This window comes from Coregonus lavaretus, assembly GCF_964263955.1.
Source record: "Coregonus lavaretus genome assembly, chromosome: 30".
NCBI classification, from domain to species: Eukaryota; Metazoa; Chordata; class Actinopteri; order Salmoniformes; family Salmonidae; genus Coregonus; species Coregonus lavaretus.
In genome coordinates, this window is record NC_140017.1 from 25,620,328 (window position 1) to 25,644,504 (window position 24,177).

At 45.7% G+C, this 24,177-nt stretch overlaps 1 protein-coding gene across 1 annotated transcript in view; it reads right to left on the reverse strand.

The window, feature by feature from the left end:
* Window positions 1–19,196, reverse strand: part of LOC311105481 (neural cell adhesion molecule 1-like) — a gene marked incomplete at both ends in the record, with an annotated part of 109,524 nt that extends 90,328 nt beyond the window's left edge. Inside the window, one exon of the mRNA XM_084147647.1 lies at window positions 19,145–19,196. Coding sequence (XP_084003773.1) covers window positions 19,145–19,196 — 52 coding nt within the window. The remainder of the gene's footprint in view (window positions 1–19,144) is intronic.
* Window positions 19,197–24,177: the final 4,981 nt, after the last annotated feature.

A 24,177-nucleotide genomic window follows, 5' to 3' on the forward strand; every position in this document is an offset into this window, starting at 1 on the left:
AATGACCCAACACACCTCCAGGCTGTGTAAGGGCTATTTTACCAAGAAGGAGAGTGATGGAGTGCTGCATCAGATGACCTGGCCACAATCCCCCGACCTCAAACCAATTGAGATGGTTTGGGATGAGTCGGACCGCAGAGTGAAGGAAAAGCAGCCAACAAGTGCTCAGCATATGTTGGAACTCCTTCAAGACTGTTGGAAAAGCATTCCAGGTGAAGCTGGTTGAGAGAATGCCAAGCGTGTGCGAAGCTGTCATCAAGGCAAAGGGAGGCTATTTGAAGAATCTCAAATATAAAATATATTTTGATTTTTTTAACACTTTTTTGGTTACTACATGATTCCATATGTGTTATTCCATAGTTTTGATGTCTTCACTATTATTCTACAATGTAAAAAATAGTAAAAATAAAGAAAAACCCTTCAATGAGTAGGTGTGTCCATACTTTTGACTGGTACTGTATGTGTCTTTAAAAATAACTATTTTTTTGCAATTCTAATTGTTATAACGGTGACCGCGATCATTTGGCTGACCAATAACTGTCATCCAAAATTCCATGACCATCACAGCCCTAGTCACTGTGATTGTTGTTTTGTGTTTAGTCAGAACACTGTGTTAGTGTGCATGTGTAACGCCATGTTTTTAGTCACCTAGGGCCAAGCATCTCTCATCTCTCAGAGGCCTGGATCTGTCTGCTCCACTCACAATCAAAGGGGAGGCTGAGGGTGGCTGCAACAGCAGCAGAGTCCTCTCCTCCTCGCTAGCTCCTACCCCTCTGAGATAGGCTCTGCTGGATACCCAGAATATCATTTTACATTTACATTTTAGTCATTTAGCAGACGCTCTTATCCAGAGCGACTTACAGTTAGTGCATACATTATATTTTTTTCCCCCTGTGGGAATCAAACCCACAACCCTGGCGTTGCAAACGCCATGCTCTACCAACTGAGCTACATCCCCTGCCGGCCATTCCCTCCCCTACCCTGGACGACGCTGGGCCAATTGTGCGCCGCCCCATGGGTCTCCCAGTCGCGGCCGGCTACGACAGAGCCTGGATTCGAACCAGGATCTCTAGTGGCACAGCTAGCACTGCGATGCAGTGCCTTAGACCACTGCGCCACTCGGGAGACGGTGCATATCAAACAGTGCATACTGGATCCTTCATCCATACATTCCTCCTAGAACCTCCATCTATATCCATACATTGCTGTAGCTCCTCCATCCAAGATAAATTCAAACATCCCATGATCCCAGCTGGATCTGGTGGTCAATTTTAGATCATCATCATCTTGCACTGTGAAATATTTCCTTGTGGATGATTTGGCCAGCCTCACCAGATCCACACCTCAGATGCACGCGCACGCAAACGCACACACACACACACACACACACACACACACACACACACACACACACACACACACACACACATACACACAGACAGCTGCCTATACAGGTCTGAGGATGAGTAAATGTGGATGCCAACTGGGCATTAACGATAAAAGGCAGACATGATTCTTGCTTGATCCAACTACTTAGCCCACAACACATCAAATATACAGTTATTAAGGTGTATTGGTAACACAGAAATACAATAGGATTTATAAACCTTACTTAACAGCCATATCGAATAGAAGTTTCACTGTACATGCTAAGCGCTCCAAGGTGCCAACCAGCTTGTCTGGGAGGGAGCCCACCCATAAACAGCTTAAGTAACATGCTATTCAAACACCAGCTGAACTAAAGGTAGCAGTCCAGCAACTAAGTGTAGGCTAGTAAGTGTGTTGTAACGTTCTGTACATGTGCCAATTCTTCTCAGAGCAGGTTATAATGGAGGAGCCCTAGGTGAAAGCTCACTGCAGGTATGTCCATGCTGTTCACTATGAAGAAAGAGCACAGGCCATTGCGTCCTGATATCAGTGTATTTACAAACAAACACAGCTTTAGTAGATAATGCTGGTAAGTGATCAGCTATGATCTGATCTGAATGAACATTATCCTTGGAACCTTGATTCCCTGGCAACTGAGACTGGACCACTGCTCACTGGATCAAAAACCTCCACTAACATGATTGGCTGGGGTCGACACCATCATATGACAGGATCCAGCAGAAATACAAGCATAGACCTAGGCCTACATGATTGGCTGTATTGTTGTTGTTGTCATAATCACCACTCATAAGACTGTGCAGACCAAAATGAACCAAAATGGACCATGGAGAGGCATAGCCTAAGTCTGTGTCTGCCTCTGCCAACATTCTACCTTGAGATATTACTTCTTGGAAGTCAAAGTTACCATTCATAGAGAGTAGGCTAACCAGCATCATGAAGTGCAGCACTGATATCATCACCACCATACCGCTGATATCTCTAAACACAAACCTCTAAATGGAGATATTAGTCCAATAGCATTATGAATCAGATGCTAGGTTATGTGTCGACTCTCTCTGACATGCCTTTTCCGACCTTCTCTCTCCAGCTTACATCTTCACATCCTATGTATTTTTATTCTGCTAATGAGCATCAGAGCAATTGCATTAGATCATCACACAGAAAGGTTTCCAGTCCATTCGCTCTTCGTTTGGTCTCTGAGGAATACCCAGGTTGCCCTCATCGGATTAAGAGCTACGTTCACTTCTCCATGCCCTTCTGCCGTTCTGCGTTGAGAACATCTGCGGAATGAACCCTGTAACCACGCAGAATTAATGGGTTTAAAATCGACATTCATCCAATTACAGCAAATTCCGAAGTTTAATTCCACATATTAAAACCATCAACAGACATGGAAAAGAGTCAATAGGCCAGGTCTACTGTCAAGTTTAGGGAGCATTAAGATTCAGCAAAGTCAAAAGCATTTGAGGATATTCCAGCCAAAATGTATATTCAAATGGCTTATATATCTAGAGGAACAACAGCATTGCTTGTTGATATGATAAGTAAAGGTCTATTGCCAATTAGCATCTCCTTCTCGCACTACTATAGGATCTCAGGGAGGTAACACAGTGTTCTGCTCCTGGGAGGAATGAAACCAAACGCAATCTCTACAACAGATGGCCAGGAGATAAGCCATAACCAAAACAGCCTTTTATCACAGCTGATAGAGAAGACATGGTATTACCAGTTAAGTTACATCCTCTATCTAAGCTACCATGATGAAGCCACAGCAGCATTACCAGTCACAGCAGCCTCCATCACAGCTGGAGCTGGAGGACCGCAACTCGTCACCATATCAGGAGGTGACATCACAAAGATGAGTCACACACAGCGTGCAGGCTAGCAGTTGAGTGAGCATCACCACTAAAACCTTCAGTAACTATCTAGTATGTTCATTAAGCATTCATTACACATCTAGCTACAGTGAGGGAAAAAAGTATTTGATCCCCTGCTGATTTTGTACGTTTGTCCACTGACAAAGAAATGATCAGTCTATAATTTTAATGGTAGGTTTATTTGAACAGTGAGAGACAGAATAACAACAAAAAAATCCAGAAAGACGCATGTCAAAAATTTTATAAATTGATTTGCATTTTAATGAGAGACTGAAAAGATTTGGCATGAGTCCTCAGATCCTCAAAAAGTTATACAGCTGCACCATCGAGAGCATCCTGACTGGTTGCATCACTGCCTGGTATGGCAACTGCTCGGCCTCCGACCACAAGGCACAACAGAGGGTAGTGTGTACGGCCCAGTACACATCATGGGGCCAAGCTTCCTGCCATCCAGGACCTCTATACCAGGCGGAGTCAGAGGAAGGCCATAAAAATAGTCAGACTCCAGCCACCCTAGTCATAGACTGTTCTCTCTGCTACCGCACGGCAAGCGGTACCGGAGCGCCAAGTCTAGGTCCAAAAGGCCTCTTAACAGCTTCTACCCCCAAGCCATAAGACTCCTGAACAGCTCATCAGGACTACCCAGACTACCCAGACCGAGGGTGATTGACCGTCATCTTGAACTTCTTCCATTTTCTAATAATTGCGCCAACAGTTGTTGCCTTCTCACCAAGCTGTTTGCCTATTGTCCTGTAGCCCATCCCAGCCTTGTGCAGGTCTACAATTTTATCCCTGATGTCCTTACACAGCTCTCTGGTCTTGGCCATTGTGGAAAGGTTGGAGTCTGTTTGATTGAGTGTGTGGACAGGTGTCTTTTATACAGGTAACGAGTTCAAACAGGTGCAGTTAATACAGGTAATGAGTGGAGAACAGGAGCGCTTCTTAAAGAAGAACTAACAGGTCTGTGAGAGCCGGAATTCTTACTGGTTGGTAGGTGATCAAATACTTATGTCATGCAATAAAATGCAAATTAATTCCGTCTCTCACAGTTGAAGTGTACCTATGATAAAAATTACAGACCTCTACATGCTTTGTAAGTAGGAAAACCTGCAAAATTGGCAGTGTATCAAATACTTGTTCTCCCCACTGTATATCCACAGTAAAACGAGTCCTATATCGACATAACCTGAAAGGCCGCTCAGCAAGGAAGAAACCACTGCTCCAAAACCGCCATAAAAAACCCAGACTACGGTTTGCAACTGCACATGGGGACAAAGATCTTACTTTTTGGAGAAATGTCCCCTGGTCTGATGAAACAAAAATATAACTGTTTGGCCATTATGACCATCGTTATGTTTGGAGGAAAAAGGGGGATGCTTGCAAGCTGAAGAACACCATCCCAACCATGAAGCACGGGGGTGGCAGCATCATGCTGTGGGGATGCTTTGCTGCAGGAGGGACTGGTGCACTTCACAAAATAGATGGCATCATGAGGAAGGACAATTATGTGGATATATTGAAGCAACATCTCAATACATCAGTCAGGAAGTTAAAGCTTGGTCGCAAATGGGTCTTCCAAATGGACAATGACCCCAAGCATACTTCCAAAGTTGTGGCAAAATGGCTTAAGGACAACAAAGTCAAGGTATTGGAATGGCCATCACAAAGCCCTGACCTCAATCCTATAGAAAATGTGTGGGCAGAACTGAAAAAGCGTGTGCGAGCAAGGAGGCCTACAAACATGACTCAGTTACACCAGCTCTGTCAGGAGGAATGGGCAAAAATTCACCCAATTTATTGTGGGAAGCTTGTGGAAGGCTACGCGAAACGTTTGACCCAAGTTAAACAATTTAAAGGCAATGCTACCAAATACTAATTGAGTGTATGTAAACTTCTGACCCACTGGGAATGTGATGAAAGAAATAAAAGCTTAAATAAATCATTCTCTCTATTATTATTCTGACATTTCACATTCTTAAAATAAAGTGGTGATCCTAACTGACTTAAAACAGGGAATTTTTACTTGGATTAAATGTCAGGAATTGTGAAAAACTGAGTTTAAATGGATTTGGCTAAGGTGTATGTAAACTTTCGACTTCAACTGTATATACGTTTATGGAAAAAGCTCTGTAGGGTCTTTTAGGGCTAACTCAAACTGATTTTGATCATGACTTAGGGGCGGTAGGTAGCCTAGCGGTTAGAGGCGAGCCAGCAACCGGAGGGTGGCCAATTCGAATCCTGAGTCCGACGGGAAAAGTTAGGCGGGAAGTGAGCTGGCAACGGGACGGTTGCTGGTAATTTAATTATTTTTTTGTCATTTAGCAGACACTCTTATCCAGAGCGACTTACAGGAGCAATTAGGGTTAAGTGCCTTGCTCAAGGGCACATCAACAGATTTTTGACCTAGTCGGCTCGGGGATTAGAACCAGCGACCTTTCGGTTACTGGCACAACGCTCTTAACCACCAAGCTACCTGCCGCCCCTGCTGTTGTGCCCTTGAACAAGGCACGTAACCCCCCACAACAGCTCCCCGTATGCCCAGTGTGGCAGCCCCCCGCACACGCAATAAAATGTGGGTTCCTCAATGGTTCTTTGGAAGAATGATGGTTCTATGTGGAACCATACTTTCACGACTTTCTCCGAAGCTGCCTCCTCTCCTTGTTCGTGCAGGCTTCGGAGTTCGTCGTCACCGGCCTTCTAGCCACTTCCTGATCTCATCATTTCATTTGTTTTGTCTTGTTTATTACACACACCTGGTTCATATCCCCTCATCAGTACCTGTATAAGGATTACCACTATAGGATTAGTGATTTTTCCAACGGAATCCTATAGGATTCTCACAATCCTATAGGATTTTGTGTCACCTCTATCAGAATCATATTGGAATCCTATTTGACTACTTTTCTTCTATTGGAAATAGAAATATTTTTCTATTGGATTCTTGTATTGGATTCCTATAGGATCCTATAGGATAAAATCCTATAGCATATAATCACATAGGAGTCCAATAGGACTGGTTCCAAAATCTGATAGGATTTTTCTATTAGATTATTTTATTGGAATCCTATAAAATGAAATCCTATAGGATTTTTTGACTAGGGTATAGAACCATTCTCCATAAAGGTTCTATAAAGAGCAAAAAAAATTGTGTTTTTTAAATGGTTCTTTATAGAACCTTAGGAAAGGGTTATTTATAGCATCATACAGGTTCCATGTAGAACCTTATGAGCATGGTTCTTTATAGAACCTTCAAAAAATGGTTACATATAGCACCTAAATGGGTTCCGCTATGGTTACAAGCCAAATAACCCTTATTTGGCACTATATAGAACCAGTTTTTAGTGTCCAAAAACCTGTATATGTATACAGTGCCTAGCAAAAGTATTCATCCCCCTTGGCATTTTTCCTATTTGTTAAATTACGACCTGTAATTTCAATTGATTTTTATTTGGATTTCATGTAATGGACATACACAAAATAGTCCAAATTGGTGAAGTGAAATGAAAAAAATTACGGAAAAGTGGTGCGTGCATATGTATTCACCCCCTTTGCTATGAAGCCCCTAAATAAGATTGGGTGCAACCAATTACCTTCAGAAGTCACATAATTTGTTAAATAAAGTCCACCTGTGTGCAATCTAAGTGTCACATGATCTGTCACATGATCTCAGTATATATACACCTGTTCTGAAAGGCCCCAGAGTCTGTGAAACCACTAAGCAAGGGGCACCACCAAGCAAGCTGCACCATGAATGTCATAAATGCTGTAGGTGGGTGTAGTGGTGGAATCAAGCGCAGGACACCGAAGTATAGTCCAAAAGACTTTAGTGGAATATCCAACAAGGAAAAACAGAACAAACTTGCCCGAAGGCGAAACTACGCACGTAGGCGACAAACAAAAGGCGCACTACACAGGTGCGTAAAACGCTCCAACACATTGGAGTAAAGCTCAACCGAGCGAATAAGGAAATCGACAAGCAAACATACGACAGGAACAATCACACACAAACACAGACACACCCAACGAGACTTAAATAGAACACTAATGAGGACTAACTAGACACAGGTGTACAACATCAAGACCAAACCAAACGAACATGAAACATAGATCGATGGCAGCTTGTACTCCGGGGACGACGACCGCCGATGCCTGCCCGAACCAGGAGGAGGAGCAGCCTCGGCCGAAACCGTGACAGTACCCCCCCCCCTGACGCGCGGCCCCAGCCGTGCGCCGACCCCGGCCTCGGGGACGACCAGGAGGACGCGGAGCAGGGCGCGCGGGATGGTCCCGGTGGAACTCCGACAGGAGAGATGGGTCTAGGATGTCCCTCCGCGGCACCCAGCACCGCTCCTCCGGGCCGTACCCCTCCCACTCCACGAGATACTGGAGACCCCCCATCCGGCGTCTGGAGTCCAAGATGGACCGAACGGTGTACGCCGGAGCCCCCTCGATGTCCAATGGGGGCGGAGGAGTCTCTCCTATCTCATTGTCCTGGAGTGGACCAGCTACCACCGGCCTGAGAAGAGACACATGGAACGAGGGGTTAATATTCTTATATTCAACAGGTAGATGTAACCTATAACACACCTCGTTCAATCTTCTCAGGACTTTAAAGGGCCCCACAAACCGCCGACCCAGCTTCCGGCAGGGCAGGCGGAGGGGCAGGTTTCTGGTAGAGAGCCAGACTCGATCTCCGGGTGCGTACACCGGCCCCTCACTGCGTGGAGATCGGCGCTCGCCTTGTGACGAAGGACGGCCCGCTGCAGGTGGACGTGGGCAGCGTTCCACGTCTCTTCCGAGCGCCTCATCCAATCATCCACCGCAGGGGCCTCGATCTGGCTCTGCTGCCATGGTGCCAGAACCGGCTGGTAACCCAATACACATTGGAAAGGGGTTAGGTTAGTAGAGGAGTGGCGGAGAGAGTTCTGGGCCATCTCGGCCCAGGGAATGTAACGCGCCCACTCCTCAGGCCGGTCCTGGCAATACGACCTCAGAAACCTACCCACATCCTGGTTAACACGTTCTACCTGCCCGTTACTCTCCGGGTGGTACCCCGAGGTAAGGCTAACCGAGACCCCCAAACGCTCCATAAACGCTCTCCACACACGGGAGGTAAACTGAGGGCCTCGATCAGACACTATATCCTCGGGGACCCCGTAATGCCGGAAGACGTGGGTAAATAGGGCCTCAGCGGTCTGTAGGGCAGTAGGAAGACCCGACATAGGGAGAAGACGACAGGCCTTAGAGAACCGGTCCACAACGACCAGGATGGTGGTATTCCCCTGAGAGAGGGGAAGGTCTGTTACAAAATCCACCGAGAGGTGGGACCATGGTCGTTGTGGAACGGGTAGGGGCTGTAACTTACCCCTGGGCAGATGTCGGGGCGCCTTACACTGGGCGCACACCGAGCAGGAGGAGACGTAAACCCTCACATCCCTAGCCAAAGTAGGCCACCAGTATTTAGTGCTAAGGCAATGCACTGTCCGGCCAATACCCGGATGTCCAGAGGAGGGTGACGTGTGAGCCCAGTAGATGAGTCGATCCCAAATCTCGAGCGGAACGTACCTCCGACCCTCAGGACATTGTGGAGGGCTGGGGTCGGTACGCAACGCTCGCTCAATCTCGGCATCGACCTCCCACACCACCGGTGCCACAAGGCAAGACTCCGGTAGTATGGGAGTAGGCTCAACGGACCTCTCCTCCGTGTCATACCGCCGGGACAGTGCATCTGCCTTACCATTCTGGGACCCAGGGATGTACGTGATTTTAAATACGAACCTGGTGAGAAACATACTCCATCGAGCCTGGCGAGGGTTCAGTCTCCTCGCTGCCCGGATGTACTCCAGGTTCCGATGGTCAGTCAAAATGAGGAAAGGGTGTTGAGCCCCCTCAAGCCAATGCCTCCACACCTTAAGGGCTTGAACTACAGCTAACAGCTCCCTGTCCCCAACGTCATAGTTACGCTCCGCCGGGCTGAGCTTTTTGGAGTAAAAAGCACAGGGGCGGAGTTTAGGTGGCGAGCCGGACCGTTGAGAGAGAACGGCCCCTATACCAGCCTCAGACGCGTCCACCTCAACCTGAAATGGAATTGTGGGATCCGGATGCGCCAGCACCGGAGCCGACGTAAACAGGTCCTTCAGTCTCCCAAAGGCCCTGTCCGCATCAGCTGACCACTGCAGGCGCACCGGACCCCCCTTCAGAAGGGACGTGATGGGAGCTGCCACCTGTCCAAAACCCCGGATAAACCTCCGGTAGTAAGTCGCAAAGCCCAAGAACTGCTGCACCTCTTTTACAGTGGTTGGAGTTTGCCAATTACGCACAGCGGACACACGATCCACCTCCATTCTCACCCCTGACGCGGACAACCGATAACCCAAAAAGGAGACCGACTCCTGGAAAAACAGACATTTCTCTGCCTTGACATATAGGTCGTGCTCCAACAGCCTCCTCAATACACGTCGCACCAGGGTTATATGCTCGGCTCGGGTAGACGAGTACACCAGAATATCATCAATGTACACGACCACCCCTTGTCCCTGCATATCCCGGAAAATGTCATCTACGAAGGATTGGAAGACTGATGGAGCATTCATCAACCCATATGGCATGACAAGATACTCGAAATGACCTGACGTGGTACTAAACGCCGTTTTCCATTCATCGCCCTCCCTAATGCGCACCAAGTTATACGCTCTCCTGAGATCCAATTTTGTGAAAAACCGCGCCCCATGCAATGACTCCGTCATGGTCGCAATCAGAGGGAGTGGATAACTGTATTTCACAGTAATCTGATTGAGACCACGGTAATCAATGCACGGGCGCAACCCTCCATCTTTCTTTTTCACAAAAAAGAAACTCGAAGAGGCGGGGGAAATGGAAGGCCGAATGTATCCCTGTCTCAAAGATTCGGCTATGTAAGTCTCCATTGCTTTCCTCTCCTCTTGAGACAAAGGATACACATGGCTCCGTGGGAGCGCTGCTCCTGCCTGGAGATCAATCGCACAATCCCCCTGTCTATGGGGAGGCAACTGCGTCGCCCTAGTTTTGCTAAACACAAGAGCTAAATCCCCATATTCAGGCGGAATGTGCAGTGCGGGCACTTGGTTTGGACTTTCCACCGAAGTCGCCCCCACGGAAACACCCAGACATCGCCCCTCACACTGAGCAGACCACCCATCGAGAGCCCTCTGTTGCCACGAAATAGCAGGGTTATGGGTGCTTAACCAGGGAATCCCCAGCACCACTGGGTACGCAGGAGAGTCGATCAGATACAGCTGTATAGTCTCTTCATGACCCCCCTGCGCACACATCCTAAGTGGCGCTGTGACCTCCCTGATCAACCCCGACCCCAACGGGCGGCTATCTAAGGCATGTACGGGAAAAGGTTTGTCAACAGGTAGGAGAGGGATCCCTAACTCTAAACAAAACTTTCGATCAACAAAATTCCCAGCTGCGCCTGAATCTACTAGCGCCTTATGCTGGGAATGAGGTGCAACCTGTGGAAAACCAACAGGTATACAAAAGTGCGCAACAGAAAGCTCTGGGTAAGCGGGGCGTCTACTCACCTGGGAGGCCCCCCCAGTGCGTGGCCTGTTGTCCTCTCCCTCGGAGAACCCTCCCCAGCACCTGGCCGCAGTGTGCCCTCCACGACCGCACTTGGTGCAGGAGACAGGCCCCCTCGGGCTCTTCCTCCTCCGCTCTCTAGCGCCAGCGCCCCCGAGCTCCATGGGGCACGGCTCGGAGGCGCTGGAGGGTGAAATGGACGGACCCCCCTCGGAACGTCCGCGGGTAGCTAGCAGGTTATCCAGCCTGATGGACATGTCGACCAACTGGTCGAACGAGAGGCTGGTGTCCCTACAGGTCAGCTCCCTACGGACGTCCTCGCGTAGACTACATCTGTAGTGATCGATGAGAGCCCGCTCATTCCACCCTGCATCCGCCGCTAGAGTACGGAATTCTAAGGCGAACTCCTGGGCACTCCTCCTCCTCTGCCGGAGGAAGACCAGACGCTCCCCCGCCGCTTTCCCCTCCGGGGGATGGTCAAACACCGCCCTGAAGCGGCGGGAGAACTCGTCGTAGGTGATGGTGTTCGCGTCGATCCTCCTCCACTCTGCGTTGGCCCATTCCAACGCCTTCCCGGAAAGGCAGGAGATCAGGGCGGACACGCTTTCATGTCCCGAGGGCGCCGGGTGCACGGTGGCCAGGTAAAGCTCCACCTGGAGAAGGAATCCCTGACACCCGGCCGCGGTCCCATCGTAGGCCCTCGGGAGCGAGAGTCGAACTCCTCTGGGTTCCGGAGCGGGAATGGGCTGACTTCCCGATGGGGCTGGCAGAGAGGATGGCGGTGTAGGAGTCCCCCAGCCTCGGATGGTGGTGATCACCTCCTGCAGTGCGGACCCCATCTGCAGGATCTGGTCACTCTGTTCACGGACCCTGTCCTCCAGCGTCGCCTGGGCTGCTGCGGCTCCTGCTGATTCCATTCTTGTGGTGTGTGATTCTGTCATAAATGCTGTAGGTGGGTGTAGTGGTGGAATCAAGCGCAGGACACCGAAGTATAGTCCAAAAGACTTTAGTGGAATATCCAACAAGGAAAAACAGAACAAACTTGCCCGAAGGCGAAACTACGCACGTAGGCGACAAACAAAAGGCGCACTACACAGGTGCGTAAAACGCTCCAACACATTGGAGTAAAGCTCAACCGAGCGAATAAGGAAATCGACAAGCAAACATACGACAGGAACAATCACACACAAACACAGACACACCCAACGAGACTTAAATAGAACACTAATGAGGACTAACTAGACACAGGTGTACAACATCAAGACCAAACCAAACGAACATGAAACATAGATCGGTGGCAGCTAGTACTCCGGGGACGACGACCGCCGATGCCTGCCCGAACCAGGAGGAGGAGCAGCCTCGGCCGAAACCGTGACAATGAAGACCAAGGAGCTCTCCAAACATCTCAGGGACAAAGTTGTGGAGAAGTACAGATCAGGGTTGGGTTATAAAAAAATATCCCAAACTTTGAACATCCCACGGAGCACCATTAAATCCATTATTAATAAACGGAAAGAATATGGCACCACAACAAACCTGCCAAGAGAGGGCCGCCCACCAAAACTCACGGACCAGGCAAGGAGGGCATTAATCATAGAGGCAACAAAGAGACCAAAGATAACCCTGAAGGAGCTGCAAAGCTCCACAGCGGAGATTGGAGTATCTGTCCATAGGACAACTTTAAGCCGTACACTCCACAGAGCTGGGCTTTATGGAAGAGTGGCCAGAAAAAAGCCATTGCTTAAAGAAAAAAATAAGCAAACACGTTTGGTGTTCACCAAAAGGCATGTGGGAGACTCCCCAAACATATGGAAGAAGGTACTCTGGTCAGATGAGACTAAAATTGAGCTTTTTGGCCATCAAGGAAAACGCTATGTCTGGCGCAAACCCAACACCTCTCAACACCCCGAGAACACCATCCCCAGAGTGAAGCATGGTGGTGGCAGCATCATGCTGTGGGGATGTTTTTCATCGGCAGGGACTAGGAAACTGGTCAGAATGTTTTATTTTATTTATTTTATTTCATATTTAACCAGGTAAGCCAGTTGAATTGAAGGAATGATGGATGGCACTACAGGGAAATTCTTGAGGGAAACCTGTTTCAGTCTTCCAGAGATTTGAGACTGGGACGGAGGTTCACCTTCCAGCAGGACAATGACCCTAAGCATACTGCTAAAGCAACACTTGAGTGGTTTAAGGGGAAACATGTAAATGTCTTGGAATGGCCTAGTCAAAGCCCAGACCTCAATCCAATTGTGAATCTGTGGTATGACTTAAAGATTGCTGTACACCAGCGGAACCCATCCAACTTGAAGGAGCTGGAGCAGTTTTGCCTTGAAGAATGGGCAAAAATCCCAGTGGCTAGATGTGCCAAGCTTATAGAGACATACCCCAAGAGACTTGCAGCTGTAAATGCTGCAAAAGGTGGCTCTACAAAGTATTGACTTTGGGGGGGGGGGGGGGGGGGTTGAATAGTTATGCACGCTCAAGTTTTCTGCTTTTTTTTGGTCTTATTTCTTGTTTGTTTCACATTAGAAAATATTTTGCATCTTCAAAGTGGTAGGCATGTTGTGTAAATCAAATGATACAAACACCCAAAAAATCTATTTTAATTCCAGGTTGTAAGGCAACAAAATAGAAAAAATGCCAAGGGGGGTGAATACTTTCACAAGCCACTGTATGTATGTAGTGCATTCAGACATTATTTTTTATGTTACAGCCTTATTCTAAAATTGATTAAATTAAATGTTTTCCTCATCAATCTACACACAATACCCCATAATGACAAAGCGAAAACAGGTTTTAAGAATTTGTTGCAAATTTATTACAAATAAAAAACAGAAATACCTTATTTACATAAGTATTCAGAGCCATTGTTATGAGACTCGACATTGAGCTCAGGTGCATCCTGGTTCCATTGCTCATTACATTTACATTTACGTCATTTAGCAGATGCTCTTATCCAGAGCGACTTACAAATTGGATCATCCTTGAGATGTTTCTACAACTTCATTGGAGTCCACCTGTGGTAAATTCAATTGATTGGACATGATTTGGAAAGGCACACACCTGTCTATATAAGGTCCCACAGTTGACAGTGCATGTCAGAGCAAAAACCAAGCCATGAGGTCGAAGGAATTGTCCGTAGAGCTCCGAGACAGGATTGAGTCGAGGCACAGATCTGGGGAAGGGTACCAAAAAAGGTCTGCAGCATTGAAGGTCCCCAACCAGGCCTTTACATTAGAGTGGCCAGACAGAAGCCACTCCTCAGTAAAAGGCACATGACAGCCCACTTGGAGTTTGCCAAAATGCTGTGGGGATGTTTTTCAGCGGCAGGGACTGAGAGACTAGTCAGGATCGAGGGAAAGATGAACGGAGCAAAGTACAGAGAGATCCTTGATAAAAACCTGCTCCAGAGCGCTCAGAATCTCACACTGGGGCGAAGGTTGACCTTCCAACAGGACAATAACCCTAAGCGGCTTCGGGACAAGTCTGTGAATGTCTTTGAGTGGACCAGCCAGAGCCCGGACTTGAACCCGATCGAACAGCACCGGAGAAGATGGCTGCAGTTTTACAGCCCTCTAACCAATTGTACTATTATGTGTGTTTTTCCGCGTTATTTGTCATTTATTTTGTACATAATGTTTCTGCCATCGTCTCTTATAACCAAAAAGAGCTTCTGGATATCAGGACAGCGATTACTCACCTTGTATTGGACGAAGATTTTTTCTTCAACGAGGCGGCCGCAAAGGATATCATACAGACACCCGACAAGGCCCAAATCCCCGTCATTCGCGTGAGGAAGAGACAGAGATATCGCGGACGCAGATCGGGGTGCCTTGTAAGGATCCGACGGCGAGCGAGTAAACTGCCTCTTCCATCAATCCTATTAGCCAACGTTCAATCTTTTGAAAATAAAATGGACGATTTAAGATTACGGTTATCCTACCAACGGGACATTAAAAACTGTAATATCTTATGTTTCACGGAGTCGTGGCTGAACGACAACAATGATAACATTCAGCTAGCAGGCTATACGCTACATCGGCAGGACAGAACAGTTGACTCCGGTAAGACAAGGGGTGGCGGTCTGTGTATATTTGTAAACAACAGCTGGTGCACAAAATCAAATACTAAGGAAGTCTCGAGGTTTTGCTCGCCTGAGGTAGAGTATTTTATGATAAGCTGTAGACCACACTATTTACCAAGAGAGTTTTCATCTATATTTTTCATAGCTGTCTATTTACCACCACAAACCAATGCTGGCATTAAGATTGCACTGAATGAGTTGTACAAGGCCATTAATCAACAGGAAAACGCTCATCCAGATGCAGCGCTCCTAGTGGCCGGGGACTTTAATGCAGGGAAACTTAAATCCGTTCTACCTAATTTCTACCAGCATGTTAAATGTGCAACCAGAGGGAAAAAAACTCTAGACCACCTTTACTCCACACACAGAGACGCATACAAAGCTCTCCCTCGCCCTCCATTTGGCAAATCTGACCATAACTCTATCCTCCTGATTCCTGCTTATAAGCAAAAACTAAAGCAGGAAGCACCAGTGACTCGGTTAATAAAAAAGTGGTCAGATGACGCAGATGCTAAGCTACAGGACTGTTTTGCTAGCACAGACTGGAACATGTTCCGGGATTCTTCAGACAGCATTGAGGAGTACACCACATCAGTCACTGGCTTCATCAATAAGTGCATCGATGATGTCGTCCCCACAGTGACCGTACGTACATACCCCAACCAGAAGCCATGGATTACAGGAAACATCCGCACTGAGCTAAAGGGTAGAGCTGCCGCTTTCAAGGAACGGGACTCTAACCCGGACGCTTATAAGAAATCCCGCTATGACCTCCGACGAACCATCAAACAGGCAAAGAGTCAATACAGGTCTAAGATTTAATCATACTACACTGGCTCTGACACTCGTCGGATGTGGCAGGGCTTGAAAACTATTACAGACTACAAAGGGAAGCACATCCGCGAGCTGCCCAGTGACACAAGCCTACCAGACGAGCTAAACCACTTCTATGCTCGCTTCGAGGCAAGCAACACTGAAGCATGCATGAGAGCACCAGCTGTTCCGGATGACTATGTGATCACGCTCTCCGTAGCCGATGTGAGTAAGACTTTTAAGCAGGTCAACATTCACAAGGCCGCAGGGCCAGACGGATTACCAGGACGTGTACTCCGAGCATGTGCTGACCAACTGGCAAGTGTCTTCACTGACATTTTCAACATGTCCCTGACTGAGTCTGTAATACCAACATGTTTCAAGCAGACCACCATAGTCCCCGTGCCCAAGGACTCTAAGATAACCTGCCTAAATGACTACCGACCCGTAGCACTGACGTCTGTAGCCATGAAGTGCTTTGAAAGACTGGTCATGGCTCACATCAACAGCATTATCCCAGAAACCCTAGACCCACTCCAATTTGCATACCGCCCCAACAGATCCACAGATGATGCAATCTCTATCGCACTCCACACTGCCCTTTCCCACCTGGACAAGAGGAACACCTACGTTAGAATGCTATTCATTGACTACAGCTCAGCATTCAACACCATAGTGCCCTCTAAGCTCATCACTAAGCTAAGGATCCTGGGACTAAACACCTCCCTCTGCAACTGGATCCTGGACTTCCTGACGGGCCGCCCCCAGGTGGTAAGGGTAGGTAACAACACATCTGCCACACTGATCCTCAACACGGGGGCCCCTCAGGGGTGCGTGCTCAGTCCCCTCCTGTACTCTCTGTTCACCCATGACTGCATGGCCAGGCACGACTCCAACACCATCATTAAGTTTGCCGACGACACAACAGTGGTAGGCCTGATCACCGACAACGATGAGACAGCCTATAGGGAGGAGGTCAGAGATCTGGCCGTGTGGTGCCAGGACAACAACCTCTCCCTCAACGTGACCAAGACAAAGGAGATGATTGTGGACTACAGGAAAAAAAAGAGGACTGAGCACGCCCCCATTCTCATCGACAGTGCTGTAGTGGAACAGGTTGAGAGCTTCAAGTTCCTTGGTGTCCACATCACCAACGAACTATCATGGTCCAAACACACCAAGACAGTCGTGAAGAGGGCACGACAAAGCCTATTCCCACTCAGGAGACTAAAAAGATTTGGCATGGGTCCTCAGATCCTCAAAAAATTCTACAGCTGCACCATCGAGAGCATCCTGACTGGTTGCATCACCGCCTGGTATGGCAACTGCTTGGCCTCCGACCGCAAGGCACTACAGAGGGTAGTGCGTACGGCCCAGTACATCACTGGGGCAAAGCTTCCTGCCATCCAGGACCTCTATACCAGGCGGTGTCAGAGGAAGGCCCTCAAAATTGTCAAAGACTCCAGCCACCCTAGTCACAGACTGTTCTCTCTGCTACCGCACGGCAAGCGGTACCGGAGTGCCAAGTCTAGGTCCCAAAGACTTATCAACAGCTTCTACCCCCAAGCCATAAGACTCCTGAACAGCTAATCATGGCTACCCGGACTATTTGCACTGCCCCCCCACCCCATCCTTTTTACGCTGCTGCTACTCTGTTAAGTATTTATGCATAGTCACTTTAACTCTACCCACATGTACATATTACCTCAACTACCTCAACTAGCCGGTGCCCCCGCACATTGACTCTGCAACGGTACCCCCCTGTATATATAGCCTCCCTACTGTCACTTTATTTTACTTCTGCTCTTTTTTTCTCAACACTTTTTTTGTTGTTGTTTTATTCTTACTTTTTTTGTTTAAAATAAATGCACTGTTGGTTAAGGGCTGTAAGTAAGCATTTCACTGTAATGTCTGCACCTGTTGTATTCGGCGCATGTGACCAATACAATTTGATTTGATTTGATTTGATCTCTGGAGATACCTGAAAATAGCTGTGCAGCGACGCTCCCCATCCAACCTGACAGAGCTTGAGAGGAACTGCAGAGAAGAATGGGAGAAAATCTCCAAATACAGGTGTGCCAAGCTTGTAGTGTCACACCCAAGAAGACTTGAGGCTGTAATCGCTGCCAAAGGTGCTTCAACAAAGCACTGAGTAAAGGGTCTGAATACTTATGTAAATGTCATATTTCCTGTTTTTAAACCTGTTTTTGCTTTGTCATTATGGGGTATTGTGTGTAGATTGATGAGGGGTGGAAACAATGTAATACATTTTAGAATAAGGCTTTAACATAACAAAATGCGGAAAAGTCAAGGGGTCTGAATACTTTCCGAATGCACTGTATGTGTGTCTTTCAGAGGAGATGTGTTTAAAAGCAGAAGTCAAATTCCGGTTGGACCTTGTGTGCAATTGACCAATAAAGTGATCTTAATCTTAATTTGGAGGGGCTTTGCTTTGTTGAGAATGAGAAGTCTTGCTGGATTCGTTACTCAGTAACATCGAAAGAGTTATCTCTAATAAAACATTTTTCACGATCTAACTATAAAGCATGCTGTTTGGAGGTCTCCTCCTTAAAAACAATGTAGATGTTTACCGGAGTCGCGTGGGTGTCGTGCCTCTCCCCAATACTGCCGATAATTCCGGTCCAAATTCCCTTCCCTGTGATGATAGGGCTGGACCACCTAGGTGTGGACCTGGACCATAGTAAAATGGATGCTAACAAAATTGCAAGCGAGTGAAAGTAGCGCACTTGTGACAGTAGCTAAATCTCAATTTCAGAAACTCCTTCAGTGTTAGCTAAATTTCAGGTTGCTTGCAAACGTTTTGCAAGCTATCCATTCAATAGGCAAATCCATACTGTATTCTATATCAATGCAATTACTGGTGATATGACAACTAAAGATAAACCCTAATGTAATGAGAGCAACTTAAACGTATCACACGTGCATGCCAATTGTTTTAACATAATTTAAAAGCCTCGCCTTGCTGGAATAAGGGGCTTTGCTGATGGGAAAGCTGGCTAGGTAGGTAAGGTTAGCTAGCTAACACTTGTGGTGAAAATTATAGTTGTCCTCAGAAAATGATAAAACGACTAGCTACGTATCAAATATAATAATGCATTATTAACTAAGCAAATGTTTACTCGTGTACACCATGGCAGAATATGTTAACAATATGGCAGCAGCTAGCCAGCCAATTCACATGAAAAGACCATCCCATTCAAAAACGTTTTATTGGACAATCTTACATCCATCCACCTCATACTGCCGAGGGAGGGACATGTACACAGTCCTTCAATGGATGCAGATTGTCATGGACGCACAGTCCACCTTTCCCGATTCGAGTATTTTATCGAATACCTGGCCTGAATAGCAGTAATTACGAAAAACTGTAACATTAGCTTAGCTATCTTACCTGTAGAGCCCACGAGAAGCAGAGCTAAAAGGATATCCTTTGCGTGGAGCATCGCAACTCCTTGATTAGACCACGCAAATGTCTTAATGAAGAATGTGGTCCCTGTAATATGTGGTTGTTCTTGATATTTTCAAAAGTAATACATTCCCATATTGCTAGCTATTTATTTTTCGTATGGCAAATTGGTATTATGTATAGTTGACAATCGATATAGCAGCGGCAGAAGATCAGCGCCAGCACACTGTTCAAAGAATGAGTGACAAGCCACTGCCTCCATACACACGTGAATTAATCCGCCCAATCGGAATCGAAAGGATTTGCTGTAAAATAGTGCGCTATGCGCAGTAGTCCGTGGTCCTCCAATCTTTTGATTCAAAATAGGCCAAACATAAACTATAGGGCTATTCGTATACGCCTACCATTATTCAACATTTTGACAGACGTATGCAAAATATACATTTAAAATCAAACTACAGAGCTGCGAGATGATACCAACACAGGGAAGATATAGACTGACACTTTCTGAATTCATGCACTTTATTTATAGGAGATTTTTGTTCAGGTGTAGGCTACTGCTGCTGAGCAGACAAGGAGTATAGTCACACGTTCTCCAACAGCTACTGTTGATTTCGGAATGACTGTTGAATTAAGAATAAAACATATGTTATATAGCCTAAACATAATAGGTATAAGACAGCTGAAGTTCAAGCAAAGCAGATGGTAAGATAGACACATGAAAGCCTTCGTTATCTTCTCTCTATCTGTGAAGTCAAATTCTTTCTCTTTGTCATCTCTGACAGAAAACACAGTACATCTCTTATTCCACCTCAAAAGTATTATTTCTAGACAATGCACAAGTCATACGTGCAAAAGAAAGTAAACAGTCTATGTAATGTTGTCAAATCAATTTGATACACTAGTGAAAGGTTTGGTCATGCCATCATCATAAACGTTGTCATAACTATTATCACAGGAAGAACAGGTGGAGGATCTGCACATGTATCAGTTAACAGGAGTTAGCGATGGTGTTGTCAGACAGTGGAGTCATTGTCCTGGGAGTTGTCCTGCAGGGCATAGAGGGCCCCTTTCTACAGCCCTGGTATTAATCTGGGGAGGCAGAGAACTGGAGGAGTCTGCCTGTGTCTCACATACACATACACACACACATAGACGTGCACGCATTTAAAAAAAACACACACGCAAGTCTTTAAAGGAAATGGGAAGCTAATATCATTGCAACAGGCCTGTAACATTGTTATTACCATCGAATTAGAGATGTTGTATCTATCTCAATGAGTTATATATTTTTATGTCATTAGAGGTTATATTATATATTTTCGTAATCATCTTTGTCACTGCAACTACAAGCCTATGATATCATCACTAGTCACATGATGTCATCACCATATGTCCGTGCTGTGCTCTAAGCAGATCCTGGTTCATCATCCCATCCTGGTTCATCACCTCAGTCTAGAGACAGCTCTTCGTTTCACCACATAGTTGTCCAGTGTTTCACTGGTCAGCCATAATGGTGCCACACATGTCATCACCTTTGCTCTGCTCTAGCATGTTTGGGGTTGTTGTATAAAGAACAGTTCAGATATTCTGTGAATACTTTACATCTTACCAGAGCCATTGTATCCATTGGTAAAATGACGTCTTAGAAGACAGAGCATGGGTTTGTCTTTATGGATGCTGTGTGAGGATCAGTGCCAGGGCCCATATTCATAAAGCGTCATAGTGCTAGTCTAGGATCAATTTGGCCTTTTAGATCATGATGAATAAGATTACATGAACAGGGGATACCTGATCCTAGATCAGCACTCCTACACTTGAATACGGGCCCAGGGCTGTAGATAGACCTCTATGGAACCAATCTGCTCTAGTCTACATTTATAATGAATGTTACTTGCACACAAGCTTGGCTCCCATGACACAGTTAATGCAGGGTTAAAAGCATGCATTAGAGAACAACAGTTCGATCCAACACAGGTGAAGTGGCTTGGATATTATTTTGAGAGTTTACTGATAACCCTATGGTACTTAGATGTGAAATCCTCAGCTGGTGTGTGGTCTGCCCTGTGCATGTTTTCATTATATGAAATCCATATGGGAGACATTGAACAAATCTGGCAAAACAGAGAGCAGATTGATCTTTCAGTGCCTAGATTATCTGTTCTCCAAGCAGCTATGAGCATCTCATGTTTTTATTAGATGCTTTGTATTAGTTCCCTTGCTAGTACTGTGTTATTATGCCCATAGCATAATGCAATGAATGTGTCCTCATCACTCCCACGGTCCTGACATTCCATGTCCTTCTCCAAGTACAGTGCCCTACTTTGGGTAACACTTTACTTGACACCCAGCGTCATAACACGTTATGACACGGTCATAACCATGCCATAATATGTCATAATAGCTGACATAACTTGTCAAAACCTGTCATAATATGGTCATAACACTGTCATGACCCATATATTTACACCTGTTGTGACATATATTGCGTAATTATATGGCTGGTTATGACACCTATATAAGAGTGTCAAAACCCACATCTATTCATATGTATTTTTTCCCTGCCAAATATGTTCCTTTCTTTTTAAAGTTTGTTTCTTAAGTCCTTTGTTGTTGTTGTAATGCATTCTTTACAGTAATGCTTTTTTTCTTCATCATATTTTAAATAACTTGCAGAAAATACACTGTATGACACTGTCAAGAAGCATTATGTCCCTCCAATGTCACTTTACTTGGACTAAGAAAATACACTTTATGACACTGTCAAGAAGCATTATGACCATCATAATCATATAAGCCAGATAGGCCTATCACGTAAAGTACATGCTCTTACAGTTGAAGTCGGAAGTGTACATACACCTTAGCCAAACACATATATTTAAACTCTGTTTTTCACAATTCCTGACATTTAATCCTAGTCCCTGTCTTAGGTATGTTAGGATCACCACTTTATTTTAAGAATGTGAAATTTCAGAATAATAGTAGAGAGAATTATTTTATTTCAGCTTTTATTTATTTCATCACATTCCCATTGGGTCAGAGGTTTACATACACTTTCCTTCCTCGTGATGCCATCTATTTTGTGAAGTGCACCAGTCCCTCCTGCAGCAAAGCACCCCCACAGCATGATGCTGCCACCCCCATGATTCACGGTTGGGATGGTGTTCTTCGGCTTGCAAGCATCCCCCTTTTTCCTCCAAACATAACGATGGTCATTATGGCCAAACAGTTATATTTTTGTTTCATCAGACCAGAGGACATTTCTCCAAAAGGTACGATCTTTGTCCCCATGTTCAGTTGCAAACCCTAGTCTGGGTTTTTTATGGCTGTTTTGGAGCAGTGGCTTCTTCCTTGCTGAGCGGCCTTTCAGGTTATGTCGATATAGGACTCGTTTTACTGTGGTTATAGATACTTTTGTACCTGTTTCCTCCAGCATTTTCACAAGGTCCTTTGCTGTTGTTCTGGGATTGATTTTCACTTTTTGCACCAAAGTACGTTCATCTCTAGGAGACAGAATGTGTCTCCTTCCTGAGCAGTATGACGGCTGCGTGGTCCCATGGTGTTTATACTTGCGTACTATTGTTTGTACAGATGAACGTGGTACCTTCAGGTGTTTGGAAATTGCTCCCAAGGATGAACCAGACTTGTGGAGGTCTACAATTTTTTTTCTGAGGTCTTGGCCGATTTCTTTTGATTTTCCCATGATGTCAAGCGAAGAGGCACTGAGTTTGAAGGTAGGCCTTGAAATACATCCACAGGTACACCTCCAATTGACTCAAATGATGTCAATTAGCCTATCAGAAGCTTCTAAAGCCATGACATCATTTTCTGGAATTTTCCAAGCTGTTTAAAGGCACAGTCAACTTAGTGTATGTAAACCTCTGACCCACTGGAATTGTGACACAGTGAATTATAAGTGAAATAATCTGTCTGTAAACAATTGTTGGAAACATTACTTGTGTCATGCACAAAGTAGATGTCCTAACCGACTTGCCAAAACTATAGTTTGTTAACAAGAAATCTGTGGAGTGGTTGAAAAACTAGTTTTAATGACTCCAACCTAAGTGTATGTAAACTTCAGACTTCAACTGTATGTCAGTCATCAGTCAAAAAGAGGGTGTCGTTTTTTTTTCATTTGACATTTTAGTCATTTAGCAGACGCTCTTATCCAGAGCATATATTTTTCATACTGGCCCCCCGTGGGAATCGAACCCACAATCCTGGCATTGCAAGCGCCATGCTCTACCAACTGAGCTACAGGAGGCCTGTCCTGCTCCTGAAATCTGCTCCTTCATTCATCCCATTTATCAGCAACAGAGCATTGGGATAGGTGCCTGACATCAATTTGTGCGCAATTACAATGATCATTTAATATGGTCAATTTCAGAAAATGTTATATACATAAACATACTGTTAACAAGTAGGCTATGGTGTAATGGAATGATTTGCCTTGTGTGGTAGGTTTTGTGGTATTTGACACTCTTATGTAGGTGTAATAACCAGCCATAAAATAACACAGTGGTAGGTTTTGTGGGTTTTGACACTCATATGTTGGTGCCATAACCAGCCATAAAATAATGCAATATATGTCACAACAGGTCTACATGACAGTGTTATGACCATATTATGACAGGTTATGACAAGTAATGTCAGCTGTTATGACATTTATGACATGGTTATGACCGTGTCATAACGTGTTATGACGCTGGGTGTCAAGTAAAGTGTTACCGTGCACAGGAAGAATCAGAGGACAGAGGCACTGAATAACTACTATTGAGCCTCCTCCTCACGCCAGACTCAACAACCCTTAGATATCATTTTGGGCAGCTGCTACCATCTAGTGGTAGTATAATGCCACATATGTTGTTTCAGAAAAGAAACATGCAGAGAATGTCGGGATTCTACGGAAATGTAGAGAGGACATATGAATAAATAAAAATATTATCTCATTATGTCGAGATCATTACCTATTTATCTCATGATCACTACATAACACGAGTTGTTTTGTCGAGATCACG